Genomic DNA, 17,393 nt, shown 5'->3' on the forward strand with positions numbered 1-17,393 from the left:
TGTATATGATGATGAAGATTTTTGAAAGGGGAGAGGAGCAGTGGCCTAAATGGCTAAACCCAGGGGCCCAGAGCTTGAGCAGATCAATGCAACTACCCAGCATTGGAGGGCCCATTAGCTTTCTGTGTTACACCACTGGAGATAATAATTGCCAGGTAAAAGAAAGAACATAAACACACCTTAAATGGTCAAGTCACCACTGTGCTATGGGAAGTGCTCTTAGACTCCATTTGAAAAGAATACTAAAGCTTTCAGAATTGTAATCTTTCATTGGGATTAAATTTATTGCTATAACGTCAGTTCAGAAGAATTTAATTCTAAACCAGCTATAAATTGGATTGGGTTCAAAAAGCATAAAAACATGGTTCATACAGTATGTCTAATGTAACAATAATAAAATATCAATTTGTTGCAAGTGCATTCTTTAAAAGCTGGGGAATTGAGTTTTTACTTTCTGTAACTTGTTAACAGTATTATATTTCAGTAAGTCAATAAACTACATTCGTGATATAATATGTATGAAATAATTTCTGAATAGTCTTGAGTTTTATTGTAACAGAGGAAAATTGAGTTCACTGTAATTTATTGTTGTTGAAGTCATGTTTGCATTTAGAACGGCAAACATGCCAAATGAAACTTAAAACGCTTCTCAAGTTACAATACGTTTTTATTAATTTTTACTTCTAAACTCCTTGTTTGTTCCACCATGAATTATTCAGATGACTTGCTTTAGTATTCAATTCAGTTTTCAATATCTTTATTTCGGAAGTCGTTTTTTATCTCACACGCATCCTACATTAAGAAACTCGGCAATTGCAGTTTCTACTAACCTATTTATTGTGCATTCCCATTTTCATATCACTTCACAAAACTCTGAGGCGTCAGCACCAGTGTTTTGTATGGTGTGCACCTGAGTGTGTGTAATCTTCAAAATTCTACAAAGCGAAGTGGTATAAGTCTCATTTGAGCCTTTATGGAGGTAAAGAGAGTAGTGAGTATACAACCCTGGTACTAGGTTCGGATTGATCATTGGGATTGGAAGGACAAGCACATTACCCATCAAGCTGTAATGTAGCCTCCCCAAATCTATCACCATACAAATAACCAAAACAAAATAGCCTAAGCAACTGTACTGTATCTATATCAATACTTTCCTCAATATACATACTGTAATATGCAGATCCTTTTTAACAATTTTGTTTTTCTTCTTTTTTTTTTTGCATGTGCAAACTGAAAGAAATATCAAAACTTAATATCTTCTATTACACATTTGTTTGATTAAAAGAACCATATGATTTTGAATTAATACTTTCATTTCCTTTCTTATACATTTCAAAAATGTTAAACATTCATATCTATAAACCTATACCAAGAGCATGTGAAATCCAAATTATTATTATCATAAGATTATGATTCGATCGAAAAGAATACAATCTCAGTTTTTCATTTACCGACCGTTTTCTTTTTCATGTAGTTTATTACAACCGAACGAGAGTAAAGTCAGAACCTAATCAATATTTCTGATTGCCTACATACTAGTTCATTGGCCAATGTTAATTCATCAGTTGTAATTTGTTCTCCATCTCTCGTGAGAAATTCACGAAACAGATTCAATGAGTAACACAAAGGTTTTCCTGATGAGTCCCAGTTATCGTTCCCTAAGTACATCATCGATACCATGCCTCTTGGTTTTTCCATTTGCTACATTGAGTGATGGTTATTTAATGATGTCTATTGGTGTCATTGTGTATATCACACTGGGAGGAGGATATATGTCATTGATCTTAATCAAAAATCATAATGTAATAGTTAAATCTATTTCGTGCCTAGATTACTTGGATAAACCGAAAACTGCCCTAGTCTTCAAGATGGGGATATAACTGAAAAATAGAAAGTTCATCCCTATTCCTATAAATGGTACAATCTGCAAACCATACAGCCTACATACCAGCATCATTTAGTTTAATTTCTTTGAGTCATTAGGTTAAATGGCTTTAAAAAGGAAAAACTTTAGGTATTAAAAATTAAAAAATTATTAAGCTTTAGTTTTTCAATGGAATTTAGATGGAAGTTAGATGCTTTGAAAGCTCTACTTTTAATGGGAGGTTATTATGCAAAATTTATCATCACAATGATGCTAAGATTGTAAAATAAGTAAGAGTAAAATACCAGTGGTAAATTTGAATGTCAAGAGTTATTCATTGTTTTCTGTAGTAAGTATTTAATACCACACGATTGGAAAGAGGCAATTTGTGTGTTTTTCCTAATTCAAGTTAGCTTGGTTGTACCAATTAATCTAGCATATTAACCTGTAGATGACTCTTATTGTCTTGTTTCTTGTTTTCATAGACTTCAAATTGGCTTAGCCTACAAAAATCCTTCTAGCTCTTTGCTAAGCTCTGGCTTTAGGCCTTTTATCCTTGAATGCCACTAAGATATTCAATAAGAAGTAAGAAGCAAAATATTTATAATCATGTATGAACTGAAAAACGAAAACACACTACTTTCCCCTTCTTCTCAATATGTTTGATGTTGGAAACTTTGCTTAATACCAAACTGTTGAAATTCTGCATACAATTTTACTGAATCTGTAGTCTACATCTAGTTCAGGTATTTGTGACATACAGTCTCTTGTTGTCCCCACATTAAAACTTGTTTTGCCGTCTAAAATAATTTTAGTTGACAGAAATGCACTGAGTTGTTCTATTGTTTACAGTTTTAGTACAATTTTGACATCTGAAATATTTTGTAGATTACGCATACTAAGTTTATAGATGTATTCTTAAGATCTGACACTTTCAAGAGAAGCGTAAAAGTTTAAGTACAGCAGCAAGAAACAAGGAAATGTGTCCAGTTCAACGTGTAGATAATAGTCAGGAAATACTGGTATTAAGCATTGCATTATATAGATTAGAAAGTCTCTCATCGGCTCAATCATACTTAGAAACTGCTATGTCAATGAAAAGAAAGCCAAAATTATTATTATTTTGGATAGAAGAGTCCATCAAGATGAATATGACATGTTGAACTGGCTTGCTTATGATTAAAAATGCTGCCATTTTCGTACACACTATAGCATTCATTTTATGAGTGATTTTGCAGGTATTTGATTATACATTCATGCTGAACAATAAAGCCCTTCCTGGGAAATAAATCCATGTCCTCCAATTCTCAGTGTAAGCCCTTCCTGAGAAATAGGTCCATTCTTCTGGGAAATACACTTATCCTGGGAAAAATCCCATCTTCCTGAGAAATAAGTCCATTCTTCTGGGAAATACACCCATCCTGGGAAAAAATCCCATCTTCCTGAGAAATAAGTCCATTCTTCTGGGAAATACACCAATCTTGGGAAACAATCTCATCTTCCTGAGAATTAAGCCTTCTGGGAAATAATTCCATCCTCCTGAGAAATAAGTCCATCCTTCTGAGAAACAATCCCATCCTTCAGTTTCCCATGATGGGTTTATTTCCTAGCCTAGGAAATAAACCCATCATGGGAAACAATCCCCATCCTCCTGATAAATAAGCCCATTCTTCTGGTAAATAAACCCATACTGGGAAACAATCCCATCTTCATGAGAAATAAGCCCATCCTTTTGGGAAATAATCTCATCCTCCTGGAAATAAGCCATTCTTCTAGAAAATAAGGTCATCCTCCTGGAAAATATGCCCTTCTCACTAGGAAATAAGCCCACCTTCCTAGAAAAACCCTTATCCTAGAAAGTAAGACCAACCTAGGAAATAATCCCATCCTCCTAGGAAAATAGGCCCATCCTCATAATCGAATTCATACAAAATGACGTATGTGAATTATTAATATCAGCATTATAGTTTGATACTTGCATTTTATCCAGGTAGGTCTGTATTATACTTTATCAATTTCTTTTAATCTTGGACCTCCAGCTATGTGAAACCAAAGTCCAGATATTATACAAAAAATGCTATTGTTCAATTGAAACGCACTAGACCAATATATTGATAACACAACATAGAGTCAATGACTTGTACAATTATAGACACAGTACAGACTTGACTGCACTAATATAACACTAGCATCTGCTTATAAACCAATATACGTTGTGGTAGCTTCTGAAAACATGCCAAGAGAGAGGGTTTCAAAACCAATGATTCTTTCAGCTTGCATTCATTGCAACTATTTGTTTCAAGATGGTGGCAGCAACTTAATAGAATAAATGTTATAAAACAGTAGAAATTATGCAATGGAAATATATAGATGGACTTCCTTTTTAACTGGGCTCTGCATCATTGAATAGAGCAGTCCATCTTTTCAACTCATAATACTTTCTTCTTCTCTGTCTTGTTCTATTGGATGTTGAAATTTGTGCTTCCATTTACCTATATTAAACAGTATTTTTGTTTGTACTTTTGAGGATAATTTGTATAAAATAATACGGGTTCCTACACTATTATACCATGTGTACTGTAGTATTAGTGTATGGATCAGGTGATCTAACAGACGATATTTAAAAGCCTTCACAAACTGTTTGCACACACAGATAATATGCTGTGGACGGTGCCAGTTCATTTAGACCTTCTCAATTACCCTAATTAGAAGTGTGTGTTCTGTCTGCTTAATAAACACCAATACGATAAAATCAATTTGATATGCCTGGATTTTGTTTGCCATTAACCTATGCAAAAGCATTAGGGATTTCAAACACTGTACTGAATATCTTATACCCATAATTCATGTAAATACAAATAGAAATTTGTGTTAAGATTACTGACAATGTTTGCCACTGGCCCTGTTTTTAAACAGACTGTAGGGGGCGACATTTATAATAGAGGTCTTTCTTCCATGATTAAATTCTACATCAAGATCAATGTTTCATGACTTTAAAATAAGCTTCATATTATGATCTACATTTAAAGTACTCTAAGGGAATTATTATCAAAATATCTGTTTTAATTTATTACTACTGTATCTATTATGAAATTTGTATTATATAAGTATTTATTTCACAAATATTCCTAAACAATGTGACAAGTCGACTTCTCAAAAGATAGGTTGTGTAGGTTGAACTTCATACATACAAAGTAGGCCTACAGTAAAACCCAGATTGAGAGGTGATCTCTATTAAGGGGACACTTACCTGTGAAATGAAGGAAGCGCAATATGTTTCAACACTACACGGCCCTTATTCAGTAATAATATACCCCAGTATTGGGGACACTTATTTTTATACAATCTGTTTTTTAATTATGTTTGATAATGCCATGATCTTTTTGAAATGCTGACATCTACTATATATTTTATGGATTTAATCATGTATTTTTTCTAAAAACAAATTATCATTAAAACAAATAATATGATGTTATGATTTCATACAGTATATACCCATATACACTACTGTGCCATAGGGGTTTCACTTGATACACAAACTGCAAAATTAATTCGTCTTTGATTCATTTTCTTGCAATGTTGCCGCAGACAATGTTTGTTTCCAGACACCCTACTAAGTACCACACAAGATCAACGTCCTCTACAAAATTCAAAATCAGTTTCTATTACTTACACTTGGCAAAATGAACTAGGATTACATACCAGATAGTAGTATATTTTCACGCCTCGGCTGCTAATAACTAAATGTTACATTATATTTGATAGGATATTCTAGAAGGGACTTGCTTGGGGCATAAGGAGGTCAGGTTGCATCGCATCTGGTTGGTAAACCAAAATGGAAGACAGAAATCAAACAAACTAAATATTTTAGATTTTTCAAAATATTTATTTAATTCCTATTATAAAAATGTATCTTTTCCTATTAAACCTTTTTTTTTTTTTGGCAACAAAAACAACAAAACACATTACTGTACTTTATTATAAGCTAATTTGTGTTGAACTCTATGTCCCCTGTAGGAGAGTTGGTAAAGATATCCAATTTATACTTTGGAATTTCAATTTAGCCAATATATGGTAATTATTTGACTAAAATTGTTATGATTCACTCTTTGTTAGACATTTAAGGATCGTGGGGACTAAATATGTCAATTTATAATTTGTCCTCAATAAATCTATTGTACAGTTATACTGTTACTGTTATATATCTACAAGTTATTATTAAACCTTTCTAGGGTAAAATGGTTCATATACATTTAAAATGAGAGTAAGGTATGCTCTGTTGGGTCTATTGAAACAGTTTTTATCTGTATCAAACATTAACTTATAAACTTTTAAAAAACATTTATACTCTAGAATATTCTTAAACTTTTGCAAAACATTTATGTGAGATTCTGTGGCAATGTTCTGTGAACTCTGACCTTGTTCAAACTGTTATATTGATACTGATTATAAAACTTGCTTTTGGTTATAATATCAAAGCAATTTACGTGAAAAGCATAAAATATTGTGACATTTATTGCATACTAATGAGTCCACAAAAAATCATATTTTTAGCATATGTCTGTCATAACTGTCCGTCTTGACTTAGCCAACTAATTATTGGCGAGACTTTTTCACTTCATGCTGTTGATTTTGCGGATTATTTATTAAATTGGTGGCCTAGTTGGGATTCTCCACGGCTCAAATGTTGAGTTATGACCTGCATGAACGTTATACTATTAGACATACCATGCAATATATTATACAGGATATTATACAAATAGTGAATGTTTAAGGGTGCAATAGTACAAATAATTGCATGGGTGAAAGAAGCATAGCCGAGTGAAAATATAACATTTCATCTTTCACCAAATGAAGTTATTTTTTTCATTGCCCATTTTTCACTAATTAGAAAAGGTATGGAAAACAATGAAATAATAATTATATTAAATTAGGATTAACATAATTAAGTTTCTATGTTGTGAAAAGGTTGTCTGTAGGAGAGATGTATTCTTGTTCTCTGCGAAATCATTTAAAATCATGTTTTATTCTAGTAACTGTTTCTATTGGTTACATAATATCAGAGCCAATCAGAGGTTAAGGTTGTTGTCATAATATGATGGCTTGTCAATTGTATAATTAGATTTCTGTAATTGATACGACCACTGCGATAAAGCTGGTAATTAACAATTTGATGAAATTGCACTAAGACGGTGATGTAAATGAGTGATAAGTGAGAAAACTGAATAAATACAATTATTAAACACAAATGTTCTGTTCCCTGTTGTATAAAATTTACATTTAAAAAGGAAAATCCATTAATATTTTCAATACTTTTTAATGGAATATTTAACAAGTACACATCATATATAGAGATTACTGTCAAACTGTTTTTATTGGACAATAGCTTAAATGACTATCTCCCTCTAAAAACAATTTTTACCTATCTGTGGCCTAATTAATAGTCTATAGAACAGTGGCGGATCTAGGAATTTTGAAATAGGGTGTCCCAGGCCCTAAAATATGTAAAATGGCATGTTCTATCTTTTGCACTAAGGAAGTAGGCATTTCAACAAAGTACTGTACTCTGTGTAGCTATATAGATATTCAAGTCTCTATTATTGCCAACACAACTACTGTAGTACAGTAGTAGCTATAGATGTTTTCAATTATCGCTCTTTTATACTGTACCACCACTGAAAACATTCCCATACCAATTGAGGTATGTTATCTAAGGATTTTTTAAAAGTGACGTACTACCTTAACTTTATACTTCACTTATATAGCATTGAAAATAGCAAAATATAATTTTATCATGAATTTTTATCATTTTTTTCTTTGCAGAATTCAAATACACCACAACCCTGTGCAGAAGCCTTGTTCAAGTACGACGCCCAAGAGCCTTGGTAAGAAAGTTCATGTAAACTTTGAATAGGCCTTGACAGGTGTATATAATCATGTCATTAAATATGCCTATCAATCAATATGATGTATTGAATTTCACATTTGAAAGAAACCTTCATACTGCAATATGTGTATGATGAATGTTTTAAAGGGGAGCTCCATGTTTATGATTTCTATTGTTATAAAATATACGCCTAATTTGCAACGACGTTTATAATAGCCTGACTTAGTTTTTAATATCGGTGATGAACAACCATCCATTTTTAACTAGTGCTGCAAGACTTTTTTTCTAGTGTTAAAAGATAGGAAATTTTCTCAAATTTACTGTCATTTAATGTAAATTTGAGGTATTTTTCTCTAAAAAACAATAAATTGTATATACGAAAATAAAATGTTATTACAAATATTAATCCAACGATTATAAATATTATTATTAAATATAAACATTGAAAACCAATAAACTTGCTATATTATTATAACATTGCCATAAGGTCCACATAAGTGGGACTTCACGACACTCATTCTGCTTCACTGCTATCAAAAAATAAGTGGTAGTGGTAGTGTTTGCAAATGATGGTATGGTTTAGATTGAATAATATTTTAAAGGAGCTACACCAAGAAAGAGAACATCTGAGTCATTTTTGAGAATCTCAGGACCTTTTGTATGCCACATAAACAAATAAAATGAATCTGCCATAAACTTATTTTATCAACTTAGACCTCTGTCATCATAAAAGAATGAACACATATTTACTGCCAACTCAATACTATAAACATACAAGTTAATTGGCTACCCTTTGCACTTTACCTTTCATTTTATGGTGATGGGAACCATCAATGATCATTCTGCACATGTCTGCCATTTAAAAGTCAATAACCAGTCTTTACCTGTACACCTGTGTTTACACCTATTGTAAACATTTTTTACCAATTTCAACCATGGCATTTTTATTTTCTTTGAAACCAATACTAAGACATGTCTGGTTAAATTTATTGAGAAGAAATATATACAGTACCTATTGTTAGAATCAGAATCAGACTATTTGTTTTTTGGTATAAACTAATTGTCGTAATAATTATTCTCAATTATAGTAGAACCCCAGTTTTTAGATTTGATACATCCCTATCTGAGGACACTTTGTTGAAATTTGCCTTAATAGGTTACAAAGAGAAAAAATAATAACCAAAATTTTGCATAATAAAAAGATAATACAAATAAATAACTACAGATAACATGACCAAATACTGTATTGACAGCACAAACATTAAAAAGTCATGGAAAAGGTTGTGGAAAGTTATGGAATTATATGAAAAACAAATGGAATATGCCTTGAAAATTGCAACATATTTGTTGAAATATTTGAAGGAAAACATTAGAAGAAACGAGAATAAAATATTAAAATATTTAGCAATTTCCTCTGAGCTCTCTTATTATAGATGGTTTACTTCTAAATCTATCAAAACATTTCCAAGAAATCATATTTTACTATAAATTTGTTCATCAGAATGAAGATCAGATACTCTATCCAAGATAATCCAGGTTTATTTATTTACTAATCCCTTTCAAATGAATTTCTTATTACAGTGATCTCACTTTCAACAAAGGAGAAATGGTGATCCTCCGTAAACGAATTGACGAAAACTGGTATTTAGGCGAATTAAACGGCAAAGTTGGTTTCTTTCCTGCAGCGTACGTTAAAGTTGTTCATCCGCTACCAAAAGCGCCAGCGCAGTGCAAGGCCCTCTATAGTTTTGATGTTAAAGAGAAAGATGACAAAGATTGTCTGTCGTTTGTGAAGGTTAGTAATCAATTGTCTTGTTTCAATTCAATTCAAAATAACATTTATTTTCTTCCTTTTAAGATTGTTCAAACAACAAATTTTTTTTAAATAATTAAAAAATATATAATAGTAAAAATAACTATAATCGAAATTTAAGAAAATTAAAAAAAGGAAGAAGGTAGGATCCCAGAAAGATACAGGATCGTTGGTTGGGTGTGCCTGGGACACAAAACGAAGTGACAGCAACAAGTGGGAAACAAGGACACATCATTAAACAATTCACAAATCGGGTTTATTTTAAATAAAAATGTGTCTGTATGTGAACTAACCATACTGGATTGAAAATCATCATCATCAGTTGAAAAAGCTAAGTTTTCTAGATCTAGAGATATATCTGAGAACTGAGTATTCTAGACACCCCCCTCAGAGTTGTAAGTAATGGTTTATAATTCACATGGTTGGTATTCCAGCGCCATAGCCAGTGTGGATAAGCAGGTTTCAACCTTACCACTTTTTGTCGTGGCCCACACTAGATTATTCTTCCTATCACATCAATTAATTATCTATGAGATTCCCCAAACAAGAATTATATTAAAAAGACTTAAAAGTTAAGCCCAATTTTAGAAAAGAACTGTTCATTTTGACGTCAATGCTGTAAAAATGATTATTAACCAACTATGTAATATAGCTACACATAGAAACAATTCACCAGTGGAACATGTTTCTAGGCTAATCGAGATTGTATTGAAATTTCCCGATGAGAGAATCTATCTAAAACGTAATTTAAACCATTTTCGACGGTAGTGTTACAAATTGCCAAATGAAGCAGACATTCAACTCATTTGGCTTAATTATACAGGTATATTTATTACCATAATATGGCACCACTTTAGATAGCGATTCACTTTCTATGTTGTAGCTCACATTGAAATCCTACCTTAGCTATAGAAAGCATTTCTTAACCTGGGCTTTTAAACTGTAATATTGATATCCAAAACTAGTTTATTTTACATGTTTTTACAAAGTCTATAAATGCATGATTTTGTGCTTTCTTTAAAGTGAACTTTAAAGTTTAAATTGTCTACCAAAGATAGTTAATACAAAGACAAACTTACACAATTTTTTTAGATCGGTTGATTCCTAGACTCATCATGAATAGCGTGTTGAGCTGAACATGTATTTGTAGCCTAGAATAGTTTGGATGTCACACCTTATTATTTTGTCTATGAATTGTCATATGGTAAATATTTATCGATATATATCCATCATTTATTTGTTTATTTTTATTTTACATTTCGGAAAAATGCTGATCGTTTTACAATTTTGAAAGTACGGTAGTTTATATCAGCTGCTGCTTTTACGGATTTTTACGAAAGCTTTTCAAATTTATTTTAATTTATTTCAACCATTTTAAACAAGGTGGTCCATCCAGCCAAAGCAGAAGAGAATCAAATGGACAAAGAATTAACAAATATGAATGATTGATATTAAGCTTAATAATATATTTGACAATGCTTGTGAAAATGGTTCAGTGTTTAGGTAGGCATGTACTTACAGTCTAGTGAATGATCCAGAGATTTTTAGTTTGATAACAACTTGCAATTTTAGTCACAAGCATGTTCATACCCGTAAGAACTTTAAAGAATCCAGTTCATCTTTTGGAAGAATATGGGGTTACCTTGTCCCCTGTCATTGTGGACAGACGAGAGTGCCGTTTTGTGGCTAGCACTCAACACTAGAGGACCCTTAGTAGAGAAGACACAGTTTATTGTATGTGTGGCCCCCACCTGTGCGCAATTCAGCCTGGTTAGGCTACGAGTCACATGTTATTTATCCACATTTACATTTATTGGTACATTTTTCATGATAGTTTTGGCTAAATTCACTCACAGTGTCTTATAATTACAATATCATCTTTCAATAATTACGTGATGATTGCCTAGTAGTAGTGTTATATGATGTGTCATCCATCATTTTCATAATTGATTTTATCATCATCAGAACAACTTCGATTTTGAGCTATTATTCAACTGCTGATGTCATCAATTATAGCACACTCAATTCTCAATTAAGTTAATTTATAGAACTATATTTAAATTTTGACCTATGTGATCTGCAAGGTGTAGAGATTGCTATTAAGAATTGCCAAATTTATGGGAAATTGACACCATTTTATCATAGCCTAAAACACTGAGGTAACATTTTTGTGAGGAAATAGAGTGCAAAAAAATACAAGAGTTTCGGCAATACTCTGACAAAGATCCAGAGAGGAGCTCCAGGGTTGCACTTCCCCCTTTTGACAGCAAAAATGAAATTTTTTTTTTTTTTTTTTTTGGACAGACTATTAATATGTTAATGCTAGATCCATCAAACAATATTTAGTATTGAAATACAATTTAAATATGGTATGCCTCCTCCCTTTTGGACCAAAATGCTTAATCTGCCTCTATTACAGTATTGTCTTCACATTCTGCAATCAAATGCAATACATAGTACATACCAGTAGTGGTAAATTGCACGACTCCTTTGGGACAGCGTCATCATGGCAATTATAATTGCAATTATATTTACTGTGTTTCTGTTCTAATTACTGTGTCATTTTAGACAGCTTATGGCAAGATATATTTTTATTTATATTACTAATAAATCAAATTCTCCACAGAGAAATTTGGTTTGTAAGATTCTTGTTTTGTAGTATTGCCAATTTGCCTTTCTAGGGTAAGCAATTATATTTCAATGAATATTTAGTCCATGTCCACCAAAGTGACACATGTTTATTATAAAAACTAAAGAAATTGTTTTGTCAACCACTGCCCTATTTATGATTTTTTTTTTCTATCCTCTTTCAATAACAATTTGTTTATAATAACTTTACTTTAAAAAAAAAGTTTTCACCTGTCTTTCTCTATTTTGTCAAAAGTGATGAAAATTAACTTTTTTTTAAATCAAAGAGTTTATATAGTTAACTAACGATTAAACTTGAATGTGAAAAAATCATTTAGTGATTAAACACTGAGAAAATATGGCTTCATCACAGTGGCCAATCAGATACACCAGTTTAAAGTCAATCCTCTACCAATAACGAACCACTATGTTAATCGTATCAATTCAAGAATGTATTTGTCTGTGAAAATTAAAGAAGTTTAACATAAAATTATTTGTTTTAGTGCCCTTTAATTAATTTTAAAACATTTTTTGTTTAAAGACGGCCATGTTCAGAAGTATCTGCAAACATGCTATAATAATAATAATAAAAACTTTATTTAATCACGGTAACACTTGTTCACCTCAATGGTGTTTTTCGACAAGGCCGTAAGACATTATACACTATTTAGCAATTAAACAATTAACAACAAGAGTTTAACTTGACAATGACAATGACACTTAATACTAAAGATATTAATTAAATTATTAATAAGGATTTAACCAAAAACTGAAAATCTTAATCTGCTGATCGCTACCACTGAAAATTAACATTCATAACAATACTTTAGACAATGTGACCTGAAAAATCCCTGAAAATGTTGAACGTGCTATTCAACCAAATATAGTACGCAGCACAGATTTCACTCTGCAAACCAGTGTATCACACACTTAAAACGTTAACTTATACAGTTACTGAAATTACTCGTACATTTAAAAGCTATCGTTAACAAGTATGTCGGTAAAGGAGGATGTTACGAGACGATTTGTAAGACAATGTACAGTAGATAACACTTCGTTTAAAAGCTTTCATGTCTCTCAATTCATAAATCAACTTCTTCATTACTCTTCCCATTTCAGGATGAAATTCTAAACGTGATTCGCCGAGTCGATGACAATTGGGTTGAGGGGAAGAAAGGTGATAAGATCGGTATATTTCCAATTTCGTTTGTAGAGGTAAACTATTCATTTTATTTTGTTTAGAATACAGTACAGTACTTCTAAAGCTCTGTCTACACTATCAAACTAGTTTGACCAAATATGGTAGTGATATGCTCAAATATGGTAGTGATATGCTCAAATATGGTAGTGATATGACATCATCATGTCCATATATGAGCACATCACATTTTTTTGTTGCATAAAGTTTGATAGTGTAGACAGAGCTTTAGGTTAAATACTATTTATTTAATTTAATTAAATTCAATCAGTAACTGTTCTATAAAATGAAGAAAATAGGCCCATTTCCAAAATTTTTTAGGTCATTAGACCACCAATCCTAACTAATCATAATCTAGTCCTTAAATTTGGCAAAAGTTCTAAAAGTTATTAAATAGACATACCTTGGCATTGAATTAAATGCTACTTCTTTTCTATAGTCCAGATGTGAATATGATATACTTGGCCTTTCGTTAAAGTGATACAGTAAGTGATTCTAATAGGAGACCAGAAGTCTACAGACCATTGAAAAAAAATTGCAGCGAAACGAATGAAGGGAAATATTTAACACTACGGCTAACCCCTATTCAGGGGGCACCCCTATTAAGGGGACACTTTGTTGGGTCTCAAAGGTGTCCCCTTAATAGGGATTCTAAAATATTGACATGAATATAATTCATTTTTTATGTCATATCCTAAAATATATTTTTATAAAGCTTCTGTGGGAAAAATTTGCAATTCATTTTTGTAAACATTTTCAATGTTAATCTTTGTCCTGTTCCAAGAAATCTGGGCGAAGCTTGTTGATTCCATTGTACAATGATGTCATTGAACTTTCTTAGGATAACGTTTTCCTTCTTGTTTGCGTTCCTAGATGAATTCAACAGCCAAAAGTTTAATTGGTCAAACATGGACACGCAAATCCACAACAGAATCTGGCAGTGGGAGTGTAGCCAGTAACGGTAATGGCAGCGTACAGAATGGAGGTGCTACTGCTGAGGTCACTAGGAGGTAATATTTGTTTTTATTTTTATTATTCACCCCTTTCTCTTTCACTAGGAGGTAATATTTGTTTTTTTTTTATTTTTATTATTCACCCATTTCTCTTTCACTAGGAGGTAATATTTGTTTTTATTTTTATTAATCATCCTTTTCTCTTTCACAGGGAGGTAATATTGTTTTATTATTTACCCCTTTCTATTTCACAAGGAGGTATATATTCTTTTTATTATGTACCTCCTTTCACTTTTCTCTTTAACAGAGAGGTAATATTCTTTTTATTATTTACCCCTTTTTCTTTCTCAAGAAGACAATTTATTCTTTATATTACTTACCCCATCACATGGGGGTAATATTATTTTTTATTATTGACAATGACACTGTTTCTCTTCTCCCAGTTGTGTTAGATGTAGCTACTACTAGTTCATATATAGTTAACATTTAAAACATGTTTTTTTAAATTTATCACTATACTGTCACTTGTAGGCCAAATTATGTTTATGATGTTTTGGGCATGGGTCCAAATCCTATCGGATTCAATGTGTTTTCTTGTGGCCACAGATTCATTATGTGGCCATTCATTCTTCTATCCAGGACTTTTAAAGTTTTGTTGTTATTGCGTTTCAAGTAAATGTGATTATAGGTTGAGACTTGAACCATGAAATTAATTATACCGCCTAGTTTTTGCTTTATGCTCTGAGATGAAATTTTAGCACAAATGGCTTATATTGTTGTAAATTTTGTTATTTATTTGTTTACTAAAACTTTATTTTAATGTGAAGTGAATTGTTTTGATAATAATTAATTATACATTAATTTTTAAATGATGTGTATTATTAAATGTTCCATTTAAATTTGAATTTCTTATTTTTTAAACTATATCAATTGACTTGAAAGTAATTCAATTTAGCCTCTAGTTAGTCTGTCTGGGTATTGTGTAAATACTCTACTTTAGTTTGTATACTCTCAATTACTTGTCTGTATCTATTCCTGTTGTTCTTTGCAATTCTACATACCCAGACAAAATAAATGAATTAAAAAAATATTCTCAATCGAGGTTAGCAAAACGGGGACCATGTTCTGCAAAGGTTATGCTTATAATGTGAATACTTTGCTAAGTTCATTTTGACGCGCTGTTGCATATTAAACGCATTTACAGCAGGTCTATTTTGCACAGCAATTTAGATGTGTTATATATGCTAAAATTATTTTACCAGTTTAAAGGCAAATGTTTTAGAGGAGTAATCATTAGTATTATTGTTTGTATATCATCAAAACAAATGTAGAATGTTTTATATTAGATTTTTTACAAATACAAACAAATTCCAAAACATTTTTCTTCTTATTGTTGTTATTAATATAGTTAGTTACAGTATAAATGACTTTTGAAAATACTTCACTATAAATGCTGGTTTGGGAAATTCATCCTGTTTCATTTTCATAATGATTTATGGGAGGAGACAAGGAGAGAGCGAGAGTTATAATATTTTACCCAAGTAATAAAAATATAGTATAACTGTGAACCACTAGTAAGGGAAAACCTGAATTAAGTTAGTTATTTTTAAAACATACATGCCCTTGTAAGTTTCACAAGAAATTTGTCCCCTAACTAGGGATTTCCCCTAAATAGTGATTTCCCCTAAATAGTGATTATTATAAAAAAAAAGGTTGAAATACTGCATGCAAACAGGTATACAGGTTTCTTAATTTTAAATGACAAATTTGCTTAAATTTCTTGATATAATATTGATTATGAAACTAATTTGAGTATTTGAATAAACTAAAATTTAAACTAGATCAAATGTTGAAAGTAACAAACATTAATTTTCTCAGGTAAAAAAATAATCATGATACAATGCATTTGAAAGCTGGTGCAATGTCTGCAAAATAGGACAGTTAGCATAGATGTACTGTTTATGAGGTACTTAATAGCCATTATGATTGCTTATTGTAAAAGGGACATTCACAACTGTGTAGAAAACTAGCACCTTACATTTACAATTGCATCGTTACGCTATGTTGCTATCACCCCAAAAACGGCGAATCTCATTGCTGTTTTTGAAATGCGTTCCATTTTTTTTATGGCCATATTGTCTGGAAATGTTACGGACTGTTTGGTATTATAGATAATGTTTTAAGTTTATGTACAATTTGTTTTAAAATGTACTGGTTATTTTGTGTGTATGCTGATTACGTATTAAGTGAATTCTTTTGAGAAGTTGGATGGGAGACAGAGATGTTTGCACATAAGCTTAGGATGTTAAAGTTAAGTCTTCTGGACATTCGTTGACTTGCTGTTGACCTTATTAGGAATATACTGCCTTTTAACTTTAATTGAGAATCAAATTGTAACGGTCAAACCAAACATAATTTTTGTTTTTTTTATGACTTTCAATAAAACCTTGATTAGATTGAATTTTAAGATGAGTTGTAAATTGGAAGAATGGGGAGGTGGGTGTTGGTTATGAAAAAGAGGAGTAAATCCCCTTTCCTTTCCCACATGTGCAGGCCAGGTTTGTAATGTGTAAAACAGTAGCAAATTTGGTGCCATATTTTTAATGTACAGTGACTATTGATTACCTTTTTGAAACAAATCGGTGTATATTTAAAGAATTGGTATTATTGAAAAGTTATCTAGGGTGGTTTTTATGCTTTTTTTAGAATGGGGAGGTGGGTGTTTTTCATGAAAAAGAGGACTATAGAGTTCTGCGGTGCTGACGTCACGATGGTAGGTGGCGCTGCATGGTTGCTATCCAACCAAAAAATGCCTGAGTGACTCTCAGGTCAGCAATGGTGTGGAATAGGCTTATTGATAATTAATTATTAATAATTTTCAGTAAAAACAAACTAAAATTTCAAAAGATCACTAAATATTTGTTTTTAATAATCTTCAACTACAGTTTAAGTTTAAAAAAATCAAGCTAAAGATACATAATTTGATAGAAATACAGATCTTTACTGTTTATCAACATAGTAGCATTGAACGCATTTTTTGGTTGGCTAGC

At 31.6% G+C, this 17,393-nt stretch overlaps 1 protein-coding gene across 2 annotated transcripts in view; it reads left to right on the forward strand.

Annotated features, from left to right (window-relative positions):
* LOC144842628 (uncharacterized) overlaps nucleotides 1-17,393 on the forward strand; it is a 76,749-nt gene that overhangs the window by 48,268 nt on the left and 11,088 nt on the right. For both annotated transcript variants that reach the window (XM_078699103.1, XM_078699104.1), the window contains exons 2-5: nucleotides 7,688-7,749; nucleotides 9,333-9,546; nucleotides 13,312-13,407; nucleotides 14,264-14,400. In XM_078699103.1, coding sequence (XP_078555229.1) covers nucleotides 7,688-7,749; nucleotides 9,333-9,546; nucleotides 13,312-13,407; nucleotides 14,264-14,400 — 509 coding nt within the window. The remainder of the gene's footprint in view (nucleotides 1-7,687; nucleotides 7,750-9,332; nucleotides 9,547-13,311; nucleotides 13,408-14,263; nucleotides 14,401-17,393) is intronic.

This window comes from Antedon bifida, chromosome 5, assembly GCF_963402885.1.
Source record: "Antedon bifida chromosome 5, ecAntBifi1.1, whole genome shotgun sequence".
Classification (NCBI taxonomy): domain Eukaryota; kingdom Metazoa; phylum Echinodermata; class Crinoidea; order Comatulida; family Antedonidae; genus Antedon; species Antedon bifida.